Source organism: Lissotriton helveticus, chromosome 5_1 (genome assembly GCF_964261635.1).
Source record: "Lissotriton helveticus chromosome 5_1, aLisHel1.1, whole genome shotgun sequence".
NCBI lineage: Eukaryota > Metazoa > Chordata > Amphibia > Caudata > Salamandridae > Lissotriton > Lissotriton helveticus.
This window is the reverse complement of record NC_136065.1, coordinates 912,781,203-912,805,099: the sequence shown is the minus strand read 5'-3', so window position 1 is coordinate 912,805,099 and position 23,897 is coordinate 912,781,203. Positions and strand designations below refer to the sequence as shown.

The window sequence follows — 23,897 nt, the reverse complement described above, 5'->3', positions numbered from 1 at the left end:
ATCACAATCTCTCCCATCCCTCCCACCATCTTACACATCCTCACCCTTTAGTTCCACCCTCATTATCAACCTACCCTTCAAAACCAACATCGTCACCAACCTCACCCATCTTAGATACAATTATACTCTACCTCCTCTATCCTGACCTCTGTGTTGCCCCACCTTAGGCATCTATGCTCCCAAGTCACACATCGCCCATCTCTAGCGTCATCTTATCCTCCCACACACATCTCTAGCGTCATCTTATCCTCCCACACACAGTCAGCTTTTTTCCAACCTCACCACCTGTACCCTGATCTTACCCACCCCTACCTAGCCCTACCAGCTTTTCTTCAAACCTTCTTTTCTTCTTAAACAATCTCACAAATATCCACACCGCTTTGTCCAACCTGATCCATCCCTTCTAACTTCTTATCTTTTAAAGTTAAAGCCTTTTGTTTTGCTATACAATACCATTAGCAAAGCAAATGGCTTTAACTTAATCAAAGGTGAGACCTATTGCATTTTCAATGCTTGTTTCATGTTGATTGTAATATTACTTTTTTTCCCCCTCCAACAGCGGGTGTTGTGTCATGCATGTCAGATAATGATAAACATTTGCTGGAATCTGCCAAAATTGGTGACCTCGAAGTGGTAAAAGTAAGTGCCTTCGTTTGTTTTTGCATCTGCTCTTTCTACGTATATAGATTCATCATTATGTGTAACTAGTAAACCAATTCTTTCTGAACCGATTCTTTTATAGGGCTTTGCTTTCTGAACCATTAATATCACAGCTGGCATTTAAATACATTTTATATTTGGAAAAGAAATTAACAGTAGGTCCTCCAATCACTGCTGAATACAAGTGGAATAAAGTAATTTGAGCACTCAAATTGAAACCTATTCTGCCATGGTATTTGATTAAAAAGGAGAAATGTAAAAAAAAAGGGACTGGTGGAAGGGGAAATAAAGACTAGCATTTACAGCTACAACAATGACATAAAAGAGTGCATCTCTCAATTTAAATATTTTGGTGTTCAGTATATGACTATGTTTTTGATAGGAAATTGAGTTTCCGACATTTTCCTTAGATCTTTTGTTTTGAATGTTAACCAGTTCCCTTTTGTGTAATGCTTTTATCCATGCTTTCAGTGTGAGCTCTTTGGTGTTACTTCAGAGCTGTGTGCAGAAGATGCAAGACTAGCCATGTGCCACAGAACAATTAATCTTTATTAGACTATTTGGACCAGATAGTTGGATACAAGACATTCAAGATACCATTCATAGTGCAAAACTTGTATCTTTTGTACAAAGTTGAGGTTTTTGAGTCTGTGCAGATCATTGTGAGCAGGACACATAATTACCACCCCCCTCATTCCATTTGGGGTTTATCTCACTTATTTCCTCTTGGCCAACATGATTATAATAACACAGAAGGGAATGGATCCAGGGTTGGGCTGCTCATTATCTAGGGGTTGAATGCCTCACAGGTTCTGAAGCTTCTGTGATTCTAGTTATGGAGGAGATTGCATCCTTATGATCAAGCAAAGGACCATCCTGCAAGAAGTGAAAAAGGTTGTGATCCCCTAAGCACATTGTCAAAACTTTCACTTAACAAATACGGCACAGGAAAAAGAGCATATGTAGCAATGCTATCGCTGCCATCACACCATCCTGCCACTAAATCGATCAGCCCTTTTGATTTGTAGTTACTAATGCAGAATGACCTGCAGCAGACTATTCTCTCTCCCCAATTAGATCCTGCAGTTTCATAATTTGGACATTCACTGTTAATTTGGGACAGCAATATTCAAGCACTCTAGCAGCGCAAGTAGTCTACCCTGACAGTACTTTCCCAGCACAAATAACCTCAACTGATTATATGTTATTCAAAGTAAACTCCATGGAAAATATCTCAGAAATTAAGATTAATCCAGAGTCTACAGCCTAATTGGGCCCTCTGGCAACTCTGCCAATGTGTGTCCTCTTTCCTGGCCTCAGTCCCCTACTTGTCTTCTTGAGTGCCAATATGGTGGCTGTTAAACTGATTTCAGTACCAAAATAAATGGTACAATTAAATTCAAGTCCATCAAACCCCTATTTATGTCCCATTGAATTTAATGTCACAAATTACTTGATGGCGCTCATGTGGTTATCAAAACTGCCCCGTCTCAAGAAGTGCAGGTTGGCTGAGCCCAGGCAGCCTATAGTGATGGCAGTCATGGTGATGTTGAGTATCGACACTCTACCTAAAAGTGCTCCAAGACAATACATTAAGACCCCAACGACTTTGCCATAAAATGAGGACATCTTTTCTGTGGTAGTATCATCTACTTGATACCTATTTCTGCTATCCATAAGGTTCATAGTGTACTTTACAGGCTCAGTTACGCCAAGGACACTATTTCAAAGACCTTTCACAGGAAATCAGGTGGAGAGTACCCAAGGAGGATTCCTCCTTTCTGTCTTAGAAACAACATTGCACAGATCATCCTGTACAGAATTTAAAAGGATGATTATTCTCTAATATTGTGATATATGTTCTAGATTTGCATGCTTGAATCATCCCCCGTGGGCGAGATGGGAGTCCTACTGTACATTTAAAAGCAGTTGCAGTAATCATCAAAGCTTACAGTGGCATTAAGACATCGAATTTAACAACTAATCCATTTCTTGTAAAAAGAACCAAATTCCAGGCAATCAGGCGACAACACCTTTAGAACACTCCCAACAGAGGCCTTTTCCCTCAGATTTTTTCTAACGTCGTGTGAGAGGAAGTCTCTTGAGCTCCGCTCAGTTTATCTGATTTGGTTATTTCCAAATTGCTTCAATTGGCTTCACTCAGAAGATGCCCATAGAGAGTGTATTTATTGCCTTCACCTCACCCAGAAGGTGAGAGACTATAAAATCCGAAGATCCTTTTCCATAAAAACTCTCTAAGATTGCGAGGGAAGGCTAGTGAAATAAAAATAAAAGACTTCTGTCGTTTCTGAGGAGGAGTGTAGTGTTTTTTCTATTTCCTCACAAACATCCAGTAAGAGCAAAAGGCCACGCCATTAGTTCCCCTCTGAGGCTAATAAAAGCCTTAAAGACCCACCCTTGATCTTAACAAGGCTGCTCTTATGAAGGTAAGAGAAAAAGGGCTTTATCAGACTCCAAATGTGAGCCTTCTACTCCTTCTATAGCCCTTCTGTTAAATCCTAGATCCTTGCCTGAACCCGTTTTTAAAAAGCACAAACTGACTGGAAAATCCTTTGCAACACCGTCAACACCATAGTCGATGGCACCTAAAACTAAGATATCCATAACGGCTGGCATAGCGTATATGAGTCTGCTGTTGACTTTCACCATCACGCCGACTACCTCGTCCACTACAGTATCCGCATCGACTAAGACCACCCAATTGATTAGAACTGTTCCCACACCGTCCGAGAAGACCTCATCAACAACACAACTTGCAGAGAAATCCTCCTCCTCATCTAAATTAAAGCAAAAGAAGCCACCCATGCTGGTTTTGACTGACTGCACTATCATCACTACTGTCAACAGCTGCATTGACGAGACTTTTATTTGGTATTCGTCCTGAATATATATCACCCAACAACGTGTCTCCCCTACCACACAGGTACTTGCTAGATATTGCGAAATCAGAAGCTGCTGATCCGGGACTTTTTGGTGCAGCTCACAGTTCTTCTGAGTTGCACCTTAAGTATCAAGAGGAAGACTATAACCACAAGCCTGTTTATCAAGGTCATCAATATATAAAGTACCATCACTTTGCTCCTCCTCCAACACCACAAGGAATGGTCCAGGTTCCTGCTTCTTTAGTTGAGGACTGGTAAAGCATGCTTCAGGACTACTAAAAGCACTTTCCAACACCAGCCGAAGCACAACAATCATCTACAGGCTGTCATCAGACCACATACTGCCTCCACCTACTCCAATGATGACACCACAATTTCGTATGGTCATGCCTCCTCGAGACGATCTATCTTCTACTTCATCCATCTGATAGAGACTACTAGCCGCAGATTCCTTCACGTAGAATTATCCCCAGGCGTGAGACTGGATCCGGAAACTTTTTGCCAACGCATCCCTGCGCGCCGGGGGCGGGGTGACATCACGCAAGTCCCCCCAGGCGTCGTCCATGCAGTTTTTTCCTTTTCGGAAAACGTAGAACAGTAGTTCTATGTTTACTGGAGTTCTTCTCTATAGTGCCCCGGGCTCTACTCTCAAATTTCTCGACACACTAGGGGACAGCATTAGCCCCCTAGTGATTAGATATTCTAGCTTCACCCTTTTAGGAGATTTTAATATACATCTAGGAGCCCAGGACACTTCCAACTCTAGACATTTCTGTGATATTATTAGTACTATTGGTTTAAAACAAAAGATTGAGGGTCCCACACATGACGCCGGACATACCCTAGACGTCATTTGCACCAATATGACCAGTCTATCAGTGGACTCTCCTACCACTATTACCTGGTCAGACCACAAATGTATCCCATTTAAAATAGATCCGGAAAAAACTCAAGCAGGGAATTTATGAGGCCCACCAGATTCAATGGTGATCCGCAAGTGGAATAGGATGCTGGAACATCCCAAGCAAACCCACCTTTACGGTCATCACCTCTATTGTCAATGACAAGCATAATGTGTGGCTGACATCTTTGGCTGATACCTTAGCACCAGTTGTATGCACCAAAAAAGCCCAGTCTAATAAGAAAAACCAAGCCCACTGGTTCTCCCCTTAACTAAAGAAGTTACAAGGTAACTGCAGGAAACTGGAAAAAATTTGGAGGAGAAATTATGAATCGGCTGATCTGATCCCTTTTAAAACAAACCTTAGACAGTACCATCTTAATATTAAATTGCAAAAAAAGACATTCTACTCCAATCGAATCAATCAAGCAGGAGAGAATCAAAAAACCATTTTCAATGTTGTTCAAACCCAAAATACTTGACCAAGAAATCATACCCTCACAGGATTTGTGTGAAACAAATTGCTGATTATTTTGAAAATAAAATCATTGATTTAAGGAAGGACTTCCCTGATATCAGCCCTCACACAAATCAGCCTGCTCCCTTAAGGACCACAGGGACATTCCCCTGCTTCCCAGAGATCAGCATAGATCAATCAAGACAAGCTATTCTGGCCTTCAAATCGGACTCCCCTTTTGATCCCTGTCCTCCTAGAGTACTTCAGTTACTTGTAGACATTATCAATCTGCCCATTTATCAAATAATTAATTAATCTTTTGAAACCTCCAATGTACCAGACAATTGGAAGATTGCGGCAGTAAAACCCCTCCAAAAAAAGAAAAACGTGGATCCGGCCACATTTACCAATCTCAGACCAATCTCATTGTTACCTTGGCTGACTAAATTAGTGGAAAAATTGGCTAACTCACAACTCAACGACTTCCTGTAGAAAGAAAACATCCTTCATCCAAAGCAATCAGGGTTCAGACCCAGCCATTCAAGAGAATCAGTGCTGCTTCACACTACAGAAATATTAAAGCTTGCCTTAGATTAGGGCAAGGATGCAGTTCTGGTTCTGTTGGACTTGTCTGCCGCGTTTGACACGATTTCTCACGCCATTTTACTTAACAGACTCCTAACCAGTGGCGTCACCAATAAGGCGCCAGCCTGTTTTCCTCTTTTTTAGAAAATAGACGCAACATAGTTACCCTCAGTCAAGTCCATGGAAAAATAGCTTCTATCGGGGGTCCCCCTGGGCTCTTCCCTAAGCCCAACGCTTTTTAATCTTTACATGACCCCACTGCTCGGCTTGATAGACTCATTTGATGTCAAAGCTATCACCTATGCTGGTGACACCCAGATCATCCTTACTCTGGATAAAAACTCTTCAATATCTGAAGAAAAATGTTATCATTGCTTAACAGCTGTCATGAATTGGATGAATCTTAACCATCTAAAATGTAACAGCCAAAAAAACAAAATCCTGCTTTTCGGGAAAACAAACCTCTTTACGCCCAGTCTATGGTGGCCTGAAAACATGGTTCCACCGCCAAATACTGCAGACACTGCATGTAACTTGGGGATCAAGTTTGACCATTCCCTATCATTTCACAGCCAAGCTTTAGCAGTGGCAGGCATGTGCTTCCATACCATAAAAATCCTGAGGAAGTTTCTGGACCTAATGCCCCTAAATGCTAGGAAAACAGTTGCAGTGGCCTTAGTTCTTTCGCGACTGGACTACTGCAACAGTCTATATGCAGGAGCAAATAAATTGACGACAAAAAGGCTACAGGTAGTACAGAACGCAGCGGCCAGGCTGGTGCTTAGATTAATGAGAGGATTTTCCTCTAGAGAAGCACTACAAAGACTACATTGGCTACCGATCCACAAAAGAATTCTGTTTAAAGTACTAATGATCATTTATAAAGCAGCAAAATCATCAGGTCCAACATATCTCCTGTCCAGAATATGCCCATACACAACACAACGTCTTCTGCGATCATCATCGGGAAATTATTTGGCTGTTCCCAGCTACAGACTGAAAACAAAGGGAGGAAAACCATAGCTGTTCTAGGAACAAGAGCTTGGAACAGTCTACCATTACAGCTGAGACATTCTAAATCAGAACGTCTCTTCAGGAAGCTCCTAAAAACTTGGATGTTCGCTGCTCCAGACAGTACTGTGTTTTCTCTCATATGACACTAGATAAGAGTTCTAGGTTTTACTCGTATGCCCTAATTTCACTCCTGTTTTGATCCTCTGTTTTACAGCGCCAAGATGCTCCTTGGAGTGAACGTAGCGCTTTACAAATAAATAAATAAATTAATTAATTCATTCATTCATTCAACGCTGTCTTGCTGCGGGCCTGTTTGGGGCCCTTTTTTCCTCACCATTGTCTTCTGTCTTGATGGAACAGTGTGCGAATGCCTTCGGGCTTCAAAACGTGCATGTCGTGTGGGCGTCTTATGTCGGCGACGGACCCTCATCTCATTTGTATGTGGTGTTTGGGGGAGGATCACGGTACCACTGAGTGTGAGGCGTCCCAACAGTTGAAGCCGAAGTCGAGGCGGGAGCGCTGCATAAAACTTCTATCGGCGCGTCTCTCCAGGTCGACCTCCTCATCTCGATCAGTCTCGGCGGACGGCTTCAGATACAGCTGTGGTCTTCGTCCTCGCCCTTCTCCGATGTTGCAAGAGCGTCGCTCCCCGGTGGGTAAGTGTCGCAGTTTGTCCCCGGGGGCTGGCGTTCGGCCTCTCTGGGGCGTGGACTCTCCGTGGGTGATGTGGCCTCCTATCCACCGTTTCCCAGTGCTGGGGCGTTGAGAGTCCATATTGAGACAGATGCAGCGGCTTTGCAGGCCTCGCTGGTGTCTCCTCCTCCTTCCCCTCATGGGGCGTCGGCGTATCCCTTGCCTCGCGCGGGGCTCACCACGTTGCCGCCGCCGCCGGCTTTGGCGCCGACTGGTGCGGATCCAGGCTTGGAGGATGTGGGGCTGTTCGGATGCGGCCCCTCTGGGGTCCCTCCTTCAGGCCAAGGTGCCTCTGCCTCGCCGCAAACTCCCGCGGGAGTCCCGCAGGTGTCACGGGAGGTCGCCGGGGCTCTTGTCTCATCCCCGAGCCCTGATCGTCCCTCTGGGCAGGTGAAGTCCTCGTCCAAGGCTGAGCTGACGCCGCCATGGCGCCGGTGCCTGCTTTGGGCAGCGCCACAGGGGTTGGTGACCTCTCCTCGTCCCGCTCTGGGTCGAGGTGGAGTGGGGACTCCTCGTCCCCCTCCGGGCCCTTCTCGTCCCTCCCCGTGGGCGGCTGCCTCGTCGGAGGGTGAGTTGGAGGTTGATTCGTCCCTTGCGGCGCCGCATGGGTCGCCGGACCGCCTCCGCAACATTCTGGGCCGAGGCTGGTGGAGGGCTTCGTGTCACTTCCCCGGTCCCTCTCGTACCTCCACGTGGGCAGCTGCCTCGACGGAGGTCGAGTCTGCGCTGTTTCGGCACCGCCCCTTGGCCACTTCAGCTCAACTCCGGTCCCTGGCACGGGGCGACTTGGAGGAGCCCTATCCGGCATCTCCTTTGGTGCTGGATAGTGCTGGCGTCCTGCCTCATGGTGCGGACTCGAGGGCTCCACGCAGAGGTTGCGCTGCGGATACGTCTTCGGACGCTCCATCTTCTCCGGAGGCAGGCTGCATATTGGTATACTCTTCCCCGGAGACTGGCCGCCGTGTGGTATCTTTTTCGCCGGCGTCGTCGAAGGGTGGCCCCTGCCTTTTCTGAGGCTGAGGAGCTCGTCGGAGGTGCGACAGGTGCCCCATTCTTCAGAGTCTCTTGGCTTCCAGGTCTGGCCTTAGCCCGTCCTGCTTGGCTTTTTGGAGGGCCGCAAGGACGGAAGGAACTGCTTACCTCTCCGTAGGGCCCTATGGACGCGGGTGCGTCCTTTGCTCTCGCGGTGTCCACAGCTGTGGGCATTCTGCGCATGGGGGACCCGTTTGCTCATTTCCCGGCGGGCCCTCTCTTGGAGGTTCTCCACCAGGGCTCTGGTGGGAGGGAGATCTTGCTCCCCTTTGAGGGTTCGCTCCTTTTTTCCCCTGACTGGGGCTTGGAGGCATCCCGCCTCGGGGGATCCGGTGTCTCAACACCTTCTGCACCGACACCTTCCGGCACCGCGTGACCGGGCGTGCCTCTCCCTCCACCCCTCTGCTGCCAGTCCACTTTTGCGGACCGTTTTTCCCTCCCTGCCGCCACTGTTGACTCTGCAGTCCCAGGAGGGCCGCTGGCTGGACTCTTGGGGGCGCAACATGTTTGCCTCGACCAGTGCTGCCCTGAGGGCCCTTAGCACTTTGTGTGTATTGGCAAGGGCCTCCTCTTGTTTGTGGGACTTGGGATCTGCGGATTCCCAGGAGGCTGTTCAGTTGGACTTAGGTCATCATGCTTTGGATGGCGGGGAGCTAGCAGCGGTTATTCTCCGCTCCGGACATCTCTGAGGTGCTGGGCCGGGCCATGACTTCCTCAGTCGCCCTCCGTCACCATGCTTGTCTTCGGGACTGCGTGTTCCCTGAAAATATTCGGGAGCGGCTCATTGATCTTCCATTTGATGGCAGCCTGTTCCATGCCCCCGCTGACTCTGCCATCCAGAGGTTCCTGTCGGGGCTCCGTCCTCCTCCTCCTCAGTTTTATTCTTCTCCGCCTTATTCTTCTCCTCCTCCTCCTTCCCCTCCTCAGTGACTGCCGAGTTGAGCTGGGTTTGGGCCTTTTGGATGCTCTTGCTGTAGGGGGTGTTTGCTGGCCATTGAGTCCTCCTTGCTGGGACTTTGGCATTGTTGGCTGCTGGACGGCCCTTGTTGCCTGTGTGTGTGTTTTTGCAGGAATTGTTACACAGACTTGGCCCTGAGATTAGGCCTTCTGTTTGTCTTTGGGCTGATGTCAAGCCTTTCTGCAGGGCTGTTTTTTTCCCCGTGACGCTTTTGCTTTCTCCTCTGCTGTAGAAGTTCTTCCAAAGAGGGGTACCCGTGTCTTGGGACTTACGGTACCCTATTCTGCTGGGGAGTGCTGGTTGCCTTCGGTGCCTGTTCTCCATGGCGTATCTGTATGTTGCTATTGCTTCTTGAGGTTGTGTGTGTCACCCTTGCAGTGGTGGGTCTGGGCATCCCTCTCCTTCCTGCTCTTGTGCTGAGAGCTGGGATGCTTCTGTGTCCTTCTTGCTTCTGGCGGCTTATGCTTAGGCTGCCGTTCTGGCTGGCCGGTTGCCTTCCTTCTAGGTGGGCGCATTCTTTTCCTTGGTTTTCCATGGGCCCTCTAGGCCCTTCTTGTTCCTCTGCCTGTCCTGGCGCTGGGTGGAAGTTCTGTTGCCTTAGGGGTGGAGTGATTCGGCCTCCCCTGCCTTGCCCTTGGTCCCTCTGTAGGGAGTTTGTGGGCCCCTTCACTCTTCTTCCTTCCTCCTACATCCCTCTTGGGTTGCTGGTGTTTGACTTGTGGGGGGTCCTCTCGCCTGGTAGGGACGAGATTACTTCCCTGGTCTACAGGTCTGGTCCCCTGTGGGCCCCTGTCCTGTCCAGACTGGTGGGGTCCTTTCGCAGACCCTCCTTCCCTGTGGGTATTGCTAGGGTATCTATTCTACGTGAAGGAATCTGCGGCTAGTAGTCTCTATCAGCTGTATGAGTTACTTACCTTCTGTAACAATGTATCTGGTAGAGACAATTCTAGCCGCAGATTCCTTCATGGCCCGCCCTTCCTCCCCGTTTTGCGAGGACCCTTGGGCTGGTCTTCGGTATTCTCCTCCCGGTGGGGGGGCTATGTCCTCTGTGAGTACCTTCTTTTGCTCTTGACTGGGGTTCTGTCTGGTTGCTGTTCTTCCCTCTTCTTGGTTCTAGGAAGTTGGGGTTCTGGTGCTCCTATGCCCCGCTGCTCTGGCTGCTCCAGGTTGGGGAGGTTTACCTCCAATCTCTACCCTCCGTTCCTTCCTTTTCCTGTTAAGGGTCCTGGCCCCTCTGCCTCTCTGAGTTGGGGTCCTTTGGTCGTCCTTACCCCTGTTTCTTAGGGGGTGGTTGGCCTCTATGCTGGGTGGTTGGAGGTTGGTTGGTCCTGCCTGTTGGGACCGTCTCCCTTGCTTGTTTCGGGGTGTGGGTTGTAGGCCTGCTACATGTGTCACGACTTTTTACGCAGGTTTCCTGTCTCCGAGGGAGAGTGGGGGGGGGGGCTGTCTATGTATTGGCAGGGTGGTTGCACAGGGCTCTGCTCTGTTCGTCTCTCTCTCCTGCCCTTGGACACTGCGGTGTTGCACTGTTTCCTATGAGGTCTTCCCTTTTTGTATACTCTTTCGCACACTGTTCCCACGCTCCCACAGTTTTTTGTCTGGTGGCTCCACTTGTGGTGCAGTAAAGTTCTCCGAAGAAAACTGACGTAGGCGCGCCGGGGTGGGGCTTATGTGACCTCGCTGACGTCACGTGCGCGGACGACGCCTGGGCAGAGTTGTGTGATGTCTCCCCGCCCCCCGGCGCGCAGGGATGCTGTGGCAAAAAGTTTCCGGATTCAGTCTCACGCCTGGGGATAATTCTACGTGAAGGAATCTGCAGCTAGAATAGTCTCTACCGGATACATCGTTACCGAAGGTAAGTAACTCATACATCAGTTCTTGTATAGCGCAACATGTAACCCTGGGGGATTACAGGGGCTGGGGTTCTGTGAGCTTTGGTTTGACAGCCATGTCATGAGATACTTTGTGAAGTCTTCCAGTGGGTGTCTGGTTTGCAAGTGGAGGGGAAGGCCGTTTCAGGACGTGGCTGAGAGAAAGGAGAAGGAACAATGAATATGATGACGATGCTGATGACAATGCGGATAGGGAGGAAGGTGAAATCCCAGACAGTCAAACTGACACCAATGAATGGGCCTATTATCCTATTCCTCCACCTTCACCCACAGGACCGCAACCAGTGGATTCTCCACCGGAGGATATTGGTGGAATTCACACACTCATGGAAAGAGCAGCCTAGCGTTTCCGAATGCCAGTCACTGTTCAGCAGTCTGACTGCTTTCTGTACGATTTTTAAAGAACAGTCCAGAAAAACGGGGAGGCCAATACTTATAGTGGACTAAATGTGGGGGGAAGGAGTGAAAATAATGAAGACACCAGCTATTGTCACTGCAGTTCTTCCTAGAAATAAGAAATAGAAGGCAGCAGAAGTCTCTCCTTCTTGTCTTATAGGACATAAGAAACCAGATTTGGTGACTTACCCAGGCTGCACAACGCTGATCTGAAAATCTCCCATCCCAATCTGTACTCCGCCTGACAGAGAGGGCAGGTGTCTCGATAATTTTGGGAAGATATTTTCGGTAATGTTAGGTACCACTGTTCGTGCAGCAAATTTTCTGGCTGTTCTGGGGAGATATGATCGCCAGATGTGGTTGGACATCGCCACATACCTGGATTTCTTGCCGGAAGACTGAAAATCAGCGGCTACCAAGATTTTACGTGAAGGGGAAAGGTCGTCATCAGGGATCATCGACTGTTCAAGGGACATTGCCTCTTTAGGATTACTGCAATTAGCAGGATCAGCTATACTTAGACGCCAGGGCTGGCTCAATGCTACATCATACAGACTGGACGTTCAACCAAAATTTTATATATGCCCTTCGACTGATACTCTATTTGGTAAACATGTCACTGATGCCCTACAGGCAATCCAAGCAGATACTGAGACACCTAGGTCCCTAGGAAATGTTCAGTTTCATGAAAAACCCTTTCACAGAGCTCGTGGTCAAGGAGCATATTCATATCGTAGAGGATACCAGAGGTATCGACCACAATACTACTAGCAGCCCTTTTGGCCTGCCTACCAACAGCACCAGCCCTATCTAGCACCAGCAGCCCTATTTCATGCAGCAACCGAGAAGAAGACCGACTGCTTCTGTGTCCTGTTGAACCCATTCTCAAGCAAATGAACATTCAGCAATGGAAATTTCAGATCCAGGAAGGTACAGGGCAGATCATTGGTCCTCCACTACCTAAAAGGAAACTGCCCTTCCAAGAAGCACTGGACAGCCCTATCCCTCAAAATAGGAAGATGGACAGAGCCACCAGTCCTACACATCAGCCCCCACCACCACCATCACCTCCTCTTCCCCCCACAACCATCTCGATCCCTTCTTCACCTCCTTACTTCTCCAGCACATGACCCACTTCATGCTACACCTCCAGGATCACCAGGTACAGATAATGGGGAGTTACAAGGTCCATTAAGGGATACAGACCCATGGGATGCATACAACCCTGATCTCTTTCCCCCTAACGACCCAGATGTATATCCTGCTCATCCCTCCTCTCCAGAAGACTCCACCTCTAGCAATGACCTGGAAAGGACAGCTGCATTCCACAATGTTGAGCTTCACAAAGATCCATGGAACAGGATTTTTTTATTTAACACCCTGTCTTTCACGAATAGACATTTAATATTTACCCATGCTTCCTGTAATTGATGAAGCATACAGCAATTTTAAAAGAGCCAGTCCTTGCCAGAGTAATCAACCCATGGGTGGACAACAAATACCAGGCAGCCCCTTCTGGCCTACTTTTTTCATCAGGGGTCAAGTCCCACCAACATAAATAACGTGCAATTGTAAAGCGCAAGTATCACCCAAGGGTATCAAGGTGCTGAATAACCGGTGTTTGTTACCCAACTCAGTGGTACTCATGTTATCGACCGCAGAAGGATGAAATCTTGAGTGAACCCGCCTTAATTTGGACCTGTGACCATGAGATCAAACACAGACCCCACCAGTGGACGCGTTAGAAAGTTAATGGATAGGTGCTGCTGGGAAAGAGTTGCAGCACAGGCCACTAATCATTGGTGAATTGCCAATTCTCAATCTCTTCTGGCCTGTTATGACAGTGCCCATTAGCATCAGATGGAGGAACTGCTGCAGTACCTCCCCGAGGAACACAGCAAAAGGGGACAACAAATTGTCACAGAAGGTCAGGCCATCCGCAACAACTCCATCCGATGTGAACTACATGCTGCGGATACATCTGCTAGTAATGTGAATACCCCCATGCTCCTTGGACAACATGCATGGCTTAGGTGTTTTAGTTTCAAACCAGGGGTTCAACGTTCAGTACTCTAGATGTCTTTTTGGGCCACAAATAGACTCTTCACTAGATAAAATGAAAAAGGACACTGATGCAGCTAAAGCCATGGGAGCATATTAGACCACAGCTTCCAGGGGGGTCCTTTCGTCGCCCAGGCTACAGAGGTGCCTACAACTCCACCACTTCAGACTCCTTCCCCTCCCACCAAAACAAAGCCTGTTCACCTACAATAAAGGTTCCTTTGGAGGTTCATTCAAAGGCAGAAACAACAAGGGAAGGGGCAGGGGTGCCTCCAAACGTGGAGCAACATCCACTGCTAAGCAGTGGCTACCTGATCCTCCCCCCTCAAACAATCCACACCTGTCGGGGGCAGACACTTTTTCCACCTAATATGGGAATCCATCACCACAGACCAATGGATACTAGCCATTATCCAACATGGTTAGTATCCTGGTGCAGAACTAAACAAAGAGTCGACATGGCACACATCTCTGTGTGCCATGCCCACAAACCCACTGCCCTGGCATACATCAGCCACCCCTCTAGCTGGGTGCCCTATGCCAGTGGTGTGGGCACAGGTGCATGAGCCCTGTGCCCCTACAGTACCCAGGGCCATTCCTGGACACTAAGTGCAGTGATGCCATTAAGAATATATGGTGCTGGGAGATTGTCATTACGAACTCCACAGCACCATAAATGGCTACACTGAAGGCTGACAAGTTTGATATCAAACTTCTCGGCACATTAAACCCACACTGATGCCAGTGTGGGATTTAATGTAAAATGAACTACAGAGGGCATCTTAGAGATGCCCCCTGAAACCTAAACCTACAATCCACGTCTTGTCTGAGAGGCTGCCTAGGCTGCCATACAGCATACATGTGCTGGACCCCTGGGTGGAGAGCTCCTGCTCTCGTGGGCCAGCAACAATGCACATCCTGGGACGAGGTGCCAAGCCTCCTTCCCCAGGATGGTGAGGGGAAGCTTCAAAGGCATTCCGCCTTTGTGAGCTTCTCCAGACCAAGTGCTGTATTCAACAACTGGCCCCCACCAGTTCTGACCCCTACACTGGCGGGAAATCCTACGTCAGAAAGGGGGGGGGGTGCCAGCCTTTGCCTACCCCACCCCTCAGGTGGGAGAGGCGAGGTGAAGTATGACCCCGGGCCCCGGCCATCTTTTTTTTTTGCATTGTTTTATATAGCGCGAACTAGACCAGAACCGAATCAGGTATCAGAGCGCTTTACATAGCACCAGTTACGTTACATGAGGACAAGGACGGACACACATTCATTTTAGGCACAGGGAGATTAAGTGATTTGCCCAGAATCACAGGAGGTTTTGGCGTCGTTACCGAGACTCGAACCGAGATTCCGAGGTCGAGCGCCCTAGCCGTTAGGCCAACTCCTCTCCCCATCTTGAAGATGGGGGGCCCTGCCCAATCACAGCTAGGCTCCTGCCCCCCTTCCACAGGAGAGGAGCAGGCTAGGGGGTGTACCCACCCCAGGACAGGGACCCTGCCCTTGCTCTACCTGTAACGCCCCCAAGTTTAGTATTATGGGGCACCCTGAACCTTTTTCCACAGATCCAGATTACGAAACAAGAAAGAAGATCAAGGAACACGAAGACCTGCCGTGTAGCTGCTAAAAAGAGGGAGACACCAACTGATTTGGCCCCAGCCCTACCAGCCTGTCGACCCTCGAACCTGCTCCTGTTAAACCCCAGCATCTCCAGTGGTCAGCAACCTCAAAAACCCCGGAGAACCTGACTGCCTTGTGACTGACTACCTGCGTCTCCCACGAGCAGTGGTACTGCTCAAAGCAAGTAACAAGCCCTGGCATCAGCCCGGGACCGCGAACCCTGCACACTCTGCACCCGCCAAGCCTGGCCTGTACTGGAGGGAATCAAGACCCTGAGGACGTCCCCCCGGCGATTCTGACTTGGAATCCAGTGCCCAAGGACCCTCCTCAACGACCCCGACGACGCCTGCAGCCTCACGACAAAGGACCCCTACGACCGCGACCAGTAGAGGGTAAGATTTCCCGACCTCAAAAGACCCCCCGGCGCACCGCAGCCCCCGGTGCCCAACTCCTGGGTGCCTACCTATCCTCCAAGATCCCAACTTACCCCTCGAAGTGTTGGTCGCTCCAGAAGATCCTCCGTACCAGAGCCTGCAGTCTTTGTTCCCTTTTCAAGATCGTCATTGAATAACATTGAGTGCCTGACGGCTCAAAACCACCCTGCACCCAGCCGCCCGAGTGCCCCTGGCAGTGCAACCTGTACCCTATCCTACTTCCCCATTTGCCCTGAGCAAGTGACTAGGAGCCCAGCTCCCACAGCCGCGTGGCCTGCTAGTCAGCAGCCACCAACAGAAGGCCCCCTACCTCTCATTGGATAACATTGGGCCTAACTACCTCTGGACCCAGCCGCCCCTGTGTCGCTGCGGGTGTACCAACTGTACCTACCTGACCCTGGGGGACCACTGAGTCTATGCCCAGAATCTCAACTTCACCAGTCGAGTACTCACCTGAAAACCAATGACTCACTTTCCTGCCATAGGATAACATTGACTGGTTTGGCTGAAGTTTTGAAACTTTAAAATATTCATCTAAAATCACCCGAATAACGAATTCCGAAGTACTCACCTGTGATCAGGAGAGAAGCCAGTACTGTACCTTTAAGCTAAGTACTGAACTGCAAAAGTAATCATAACCGTGTTTACTAGTAACCTGAATTTTCTCCATAGGAATCCATTGTCTGCTTTTCTGTGAAATTTCTTCTGTCTATTTTCGAAAACTTGAAATATTCTTTAAAAATCGTACCTACTACTGAAACGTAATTACTTACCTGTCTTAAGTAGAGACCCCAGTGCTGGACCTAGGAGCCCAGTACTGGATTACAAAAGTAACGAGAACGTACTTTACCTATAACCTGAATTTTCTCCCATTGGCTAATATTGCTAGATTTTCACTGAAAAGTTTCAAACCTAAATTCAAGGTGAAAAATAGAAAAAAATGTAGAAAGCACATCTATTGTATGTGCAATTCACTTATACATACGGTTAATGCTGTACCCGCAGTATCTGTATTGTGGGAGAAAAAGTAGATTGCATATTAGTACATACTGCAGGTCACGGTCTTAGGCAGTGGGTGATCAATGTAGTTGGTGCCTATGAAGATTAAAACAATGATAAGTGCCCTGGTGCTCCTAAAATAAATAACAATAGGCAGTGGTTAATGTTCCAACGGTGTCTGGTTTTGCTGTTTCTGTTCATAGAATGTTGTTAAAAACATATTGTAAATACACTTGTTTCACTGGACACACTTATTAACACACATAACATATAACATTACACCACTTTATGTAAAAACATACATTTTAAGTAGCAGTAATATGCCCCATGGTCCGCCTGGCTGGAGGGGCCTGTACAACCCTGTAGTTGTAAAAATATGGAATGGTATAATGGAGTGCTGTGGCTGGACTTGTGATTGAGTGTTTCAAAATGCGGGCAAAACAATAGTTTAAATGCAGATCCAAGTTTCTATTATGAAACGTGGTTCTGGTTTAGATAAAAGGAAAGGACCTTACTTTGCTCAGCTGCCCTCCGTCAGTTACCAAATGTCCCACCTCCCAACACATAGATTGACCTCCATAGGTTTGATCTTAGACATAACTGATGTATGCGAAATATAATATGTACAACATTTTTAAAGTATAATCCTTTACAAACTGTTTGTAAACATTTAGTTTCATGTTTCCTGTCCATAGAAACTATGTAATGCTCAAAGTGTTAACTGCAGGGATATCGAAGGACGTCAATCCACACCTCTTCACTTTGCAGCTGGCTATAACAGAGTGTCTGTTGTAGAATATCTTCTTGAAAATGGAGCTGATGTACATGCAAAAGATAAAGGGTGAGCATGAAACATGTTTCAATGGTTTGATAAATAAAATTGATATGTCGGTTTGATTTAACATTTTTATAAAGCTCCTCTTTTATAACCATACTTCTTTATAGCTGTAGCCTTGATCTATGGTAGGCTACCACTCTCAATAGATTTAATTCCTCAGTATGGGTTATTCATATTTTGTGACATTTGTCCTTAAAGTGCATCAACTCTTAATATTTCATCTTGAAAACAAGCAGTAATTCTGAGTTTGTGATAGAAATGTTCTGTAATGCCCCAACGTGCCTAAGAAAGAATGCAAACCTAACACTATTTACAATACTTGGTTGCATTGATTGTTGCTTCATAACACTCATAAACATCAGAGTGCTGTAATTTAAATTACATAACACTCTTATACGTTGACATTATAGCTTAGGTATTTGGAAAGGTGTACAACTGTTTCTCCAAGAGCATACTTTTAAGTTGCCACAAGCTGAAATCTGCACAAGTCATCAGGACAAAGTAATGCAACCTTGGATGCACCTGAACTCCCAATAGAAGGTATTGCATTAATTTTTAGTTGACATTGTCATGAACATGGAGATGACTTACTATTTAACATGTGCCCCAATGGTCATTTATAAAACGCACAGCTTTCTTGGTTGATAAGTATCGACGGCTTGTAAAGTTCGTATAGACTAAAGGTTTCAGTAGCGATGTTCTGCTGTCTATTTCCAACTTGTGGAATTAATGACACATAGCTGTTCCAGGAGGATACAAAATGTGCACTGAAAGAGAATAACACTTCCTCTAAATCAATCTGGAGGTACATCCTAGAGCTATTGCTTCTTTAAGTCCTGGCTGGTATTACACCAATCCAACAGAAAATCACGAACAACGTCTTTGGTCCCACAATCTGCCATTTCCTTCAGAATGTGATAACGTTCCTTAGTGGAACTGCTAGCATTCCTAAGCTCTTTTTAGCTTTAAAATCTCCCCTTCAGTCTTTAATTTCTTAATGAGATCTAATTTATTTTCTCTCCTAAGTCCTTCTCGTATCCCTTCTCTGACTATCTGACCTTCCTTTTTGGTTAGCCTTACTTGGGTTATTAAGTGAACTTTTCAATCTTTTATGTCTCTAAGGAAGTGTTATCAAAGGGTCAACTGTCTCCACAAGTGCAGACAGGGTAGTGTTATGCCACCCCACCTTTTCTACAGCTCTGATTTTGTCTGTCAATTAAAAAAAAGGATTTACTGAATCCTTATTTTGGAGGTCATAGGCTCTTTCCCTTTTCACTAATACTTAACAGTTGATCACAATTTTCTGACCACCCTACTCTAAATTTTTAAACCTTACAAACGTAATCAGGATGTTAACACCCAGTCCATAATATGTCGTCATAGTATATTTGGAATATTCCTCTTTGAATCAAGATTACTTAAAGAATTCCAGACAATGGCTGGCAGTGGAAGCAACTGCATCCCCTCGTTTTGGAACAATAATTGGAAGTCCCCCAATTCCATGATTTAAATGTTTTTGTTTTTTTTGTTGCTGTTTTATACTGAGCAAATGTGACCCCAAAAGTATTGGAGCGCTTTACATGAAAACCATTTACATTATACAAGGACACATTCATTTTTGTAGGCGCTAGGATGTGAAGTTATTGCTCATAATCGCCGGATTTAGAGCTGAGCAGAGACTCGAACCTGGTTCCCCAGTTCCAAACTCATCAGCTCTGGGCGTTAATACCACACCTTGCGCAACTGTGAGCCGAATCCTCCTCTGCCTCAACAAGGTTGTGTCTTGGTGCCGTACTGATGCACTCTGCCTCTGTTCATTCTGATTCAGACAAAATTATGCCTCTGTCTTGAAGTCACAGTCCATCGCTTCACAAGGTTTCAGTCTGACCAGAGCCAACCAGCCCTTGGGTATGACATGGGGATGAGGGTGGAGTATTTGTTTCAACATTAGGAGCATGGACATTTTTATCTGGATTTCCAAATTGCCAGTGAATTGGGTACTCACTTGGCCTGCCATTTGATTGTGTTCTCCCCTGGACCACCGTCGCTGTACTCTTTGGTCAGTCCAATGCCACTTGCTTGCTCGCAACATACACCCATGCCTTGCCTAGAAGACTAGATTGTCATTGGAATGCTTTAAAGAAAGCCTGGCCATGTTCCATTCCCTAAGCCTTTCGACCCCCTTGAGAGTGTATCCTAACCAGTTTTGCCCCTTCTCAAGGAAACTGCAGTGGATTGGTGTATCTCTCGAGCCAGGGCCACTGCCACCCCCAGTTAGCATGGTCTCTGGTGGGGATTACAGAGACAGCACCCAGGCCATTAAGGATAATAAACTTCCCAGTTCCCCTGCTCCTCCATCTGCCTCCAAACTGCTTTAGTCTGCCCTTAGTGACACACAACAATCTTGTGAAAGGTAGGATCAGTTACTTTTTCCAGGAAAGTAAAATATCGCATCAAGACTGTTCAACAAGCCAATGCCTTGCCTTATGTTTTGACCCGCTGCACCTCACATTCACATCTGACCATCTGTCAGCGATGCACATGTACATTTTTCTCCAAGAAGTGCAGGCTCTTTTGGCCAAAGTAGCCAAAGAGAGGACTCCAGCCCAGGAAATGGAAACTGGCTGTTATTCCTGTTATTTGCTAGTGCCAAAAGACTGCGGCCTTCATCCCATTTTAAATGTCTAGCCTTTTAATGCCTATTTGCAAAAGGACACATTTTAGATGCCTATGCTGGCCCAGGTACGATATGCCCTGGATTCATGCAACTGGATAGTAGCTTTGATGTACCCCTCCAGTAGTCCCACAGACGCTACTTGCAATTCAAAATGGGCCATGAGCATTTTCAATTTTCTGTGCTCTCCTTGGGCCTCATTAGTGCCACTTGTGTGTTCATGTAGTGATGCCGGTGGTCGCAGTACACCTTTGGAAGTCAAACTATACCAGTTTACCCCCTACCTCAACTACTGGCTAGTGACGATGGGCTCGACACAATTAGTTGTAACCCATCTCCAGATGATGTTAAACCTGTTGAGGTCTCCGTGGGCCCAGCTTCAGGAAACCTATCCTAGTCCATCACTGTCTCGAAGGACACTGCAAAAGACCTCTATGTGTGCTCAACCACAATTAAGCCTAGTGGCAGACCCCTCTCCTTTACACCACCCAGAGCTAATGGGGTGACAGATGTATCACTCTTTTTGGGGGAATTGGATATTAGAGGTTTCTGATCTCCTCGCGAGACTCCTCTCCACGTCAATGTGTTGGAGTTATGCCATTCCCATGGAACTGAAGTCCTTCCTATCGCCAATCAAGGCACGGCTAGTTCATGTTCTGACAGACTATACCACTGCCATGTGGAACTACAAGAGGGCAAGGTGTTTCCAGTGTCAATAGGCGTTTCGCCTCTGGAGTAACCTGGTCCAACGAGGCATTTCCCTAGTCTTGAACCACCTGGTAGAATCTTTGAACACCAGGACAAATTAACTCAGCCTGCCACTCCTGGCGGATCACAAACAGTAATTACATGCTGAGGTGTCCAGGATATCTTTCAGCAATAAGGCAATCTGTGGTTAGATCTTTTCGCCACCGCAGGAAATGCGCAATTGTGAGAAAGTGCCCTCTTTCTGCATGGTTGCCTCCACTTTTTGCTGAATTGCTGATGCACTTTGAGTGTCCACTGTGCTCCTGCTAATCAGGTACCCAGGGCCTATGTTCTTTCCCTAAAACTGTATTGAAGCCTAGACACAATTGGCATCTCTGGCCACATGTCAGCCCCTGGTAAATTGTACCACAGGTACCCAGGGCACTGTGTCCAGAGAAGGGCTGCAGCATTTATTGTGTCACACTTAGAGGTCCTGTACCCTGACACACACACACACACATCCTACCTTTGCAGACTGCATGTCTTGGTGCAGAACAAAGTGAAGAGTCAACATGGCACACATACCTGTGTGCCATGCCTACAAACCACTGCCCTGGCCTAGATCAGTCACCCCTCTAGGTGGGTGCACTATACCAGTGGTGAGTGTACAGGTGCATGAGCCCTGTACCCCTACAGTGTCTAAGTCCATTCTCGGACATTGTAAGTGCAGTGCTGCCATTAAGAGTATATGGTGCTGGGAGTTGGTGTGAGAAAGTGGCTCTATATATACTGGACAATAAGCCAGTACAGTGTGTGTATAGAGTCCACAAACCCCAAAGGTATAACAGAGGTTAAAGTAAGAACTGACCTTACTCTCCAAAGTGGTAGCTTGGTCGAACAGTAATGCGGTACCAGAGGACAGTGTAAAGCATTTGTTGTACACACTCAGTCAGCAAAAGGTTTCACACACTCGAGAACTGAACTCCAGGCCAATTGTTATATCCTCAGATATAGTTGTTTTATTTTTAGAACCAACAGTTATCAAAATATACTTTTCAAGGTACGAGTACTCTCATGTAAATACTTTGCAGAGGAGCAATACGTTTGTACACCCAATAATTACAGGATAGCTAATAAGCAATACAGTTCTGAACCACACTCTAGCATTGAGCTCAATGGGTTTTTCATAGGAAAGTACAGTTGATTACTTTATGGATTACTTTGGTAGTTCCAGGACTAGATCTTAGATTCAGTCCTGGGATCTAAGCTGAAACCAGATTAGCAAAAACGTTTGTTACTGTGATGAATTTTCCTGAATATAAAGCGGTTTTAAAAGTTCACACTTAGAAAGTTTTCAAGGTGATTCTGACAATGTTATTCAATGGGAGGAAATTCAGGTTACAGGTAAAGTACGATCGCGTTACTTTTGTAACCCAGCACTAGTCTCCTAGGGCCAGCACTGGGGGCTTAACTCAAAACAGGTAGGTAATTGCGTTTCAGCATTTCGTACGATTTTTAAAGAATATTTGCAGTTTTCAAAAGTAGACAGAAGAAATTTCATAGAAAAGCAGACAATGGGTTCCTATGGAGAAAATACAGGTTACTAGTAAACCCGCAAGGGATTAATTTTGTGGCTCAGTACTGGGCTGAAAGGTACAGTGCTGGCTTCTCTCCTGATCACAGGTGGGTATTTTCAAATTCGGACTTTGGCTGATTTTATAGGAATATTTTCAGTTTTCAAAACTCCACACTTAAAAATTTTTCGAGTCAAAATGGGTCAATGTTATCCAAAGGCAGGTAAGTGAATTACCGGTTTCCAGGTGAGTACTTGGTTGGTGAAGTTAGGGTTCTGGGCGTAGACTCAGGGGTCCCCCAGGGTCAGGTGAGTACGGTTAGTTCAGTCCCAGCGGCGCAGGGGCTACCAGGTACAGAGGTCGGTAGGCCCAATGTTATCCTATGAGGGAAAGGGGGCCTTCGTTTGGTGGCGGCTGGCTAGCAGGCCACGCGGCTCTGGGAGCTGGGCTCCTGGTCACTTGCTCAGGGCAAGGGGGGGGAAGTAAGATAGGACAGTGAGGTCACAGCCAGCGGCACTCGGGCGACTGGGTGCAGGGTGCTTTTGAGCCGTTGGGCGCTCAATGTTATCCAATGAGGATCTTGAAAAAGGAACAAAGGCTGCAGGCTCGGGGACGGTGACTCTCCAGGGGCGACCAACACTTCGAGAGGTAAGTTGGGATCTTGGAGCACAGGTAGGTACCCCAAAGGGAGGCACAGGGGGCCGCGGGGCGCCGGGTGTCTTTGGGGGTCAGAAAAGCTTACCCTCGGCTGGTCGCGTTTGGGGTGGCCCCTGGTTCTGAGTCTGCAGGCGTCAGCTGGTTCATCGAGGAGGGTCTTTGGGCACTGGACTTCGGGTCCCAGTCGCCGGGGGGACGTCCTCGTGGTCTTTGTTCGGGTTGGCCCGGCCCGGGCTCGGCTGGTGCAGAGGGGGCTGGTCCGGAGCTTCCTGGTGAGCACCAGGTGGGTTGTTGCAGCAGAGCCTCTGCTGATGGGATCCCCAATCTTCGAGAGGGTCAAGGCAGGCAGGTCCTCTGGGTGTCCCAAGGTTGCTGTCCGCGGAGGTCGCCGGGATTAGGCAGGAGCAGGTTCCAGGATTAACGGGCTGGTAGGGCTGGGGCCAGCCAAGTCAGTTGTTGTTGTCCTGTTGTTAGCAGCTGCGCGGCGGGTCTTCTTCTTCTTGATCTTCTTTCTTCTTTTGATATCGGGATCTGAGGAAGGAAGGTTCAGGGAGCCCCTAAATACTAAATTTAGGGGCGTTACAGGTAGGGCTAGGGCAGGGACCAATGGGTCCCTGTCCTGGGGTGAGGACACCCCCTAGCCTGCTCCTCTCCTGAGGGAGGATGGCAGGAGCCTAGCTGGGATTGGGCAGGGCTCCCCATCTACAAGATAGCCGGAGCCCGGGGTCGTGCTTCACCTCGCCTCCTACACCTGAGGGGTGGAGTTGGCAAAGGTTGGCACACCCTCCTTCCTGACGTAGTTTTTCCCGCCAGTCTTCCCGCCAGAGTGGGGGTAGAACGGGTGGGGGGCCAGTTGCTGGGTACA

At 47.6% G+C, this 23,897-nt stretch overlaps 1 protein-coding gene across 1 annotated transcript in view; it reads left to right on the top strand.

The window, feature by feature from the left end:
* Positions 1–23,897, top strand: part of LOC144752568 (poly [ADP-ribose] polymerase tankyrase-2-like) — a 281,081-nt gene that overhangs the window by 183,539 nt on the left and 73,645 nt on the right. The window contains exons 13-14 of the mRNA XM_078640457.1: positions 560–639; positions 17,298–17,443. Coding sequence (XP_078496583.1) covers positions 560–639; positions 17,298–17,443 — 226 coding nt within the window. The remainder of the gene's footprint in view (positions 1–559; positions 640–17,297; positions 17,444–23,897) is intronic.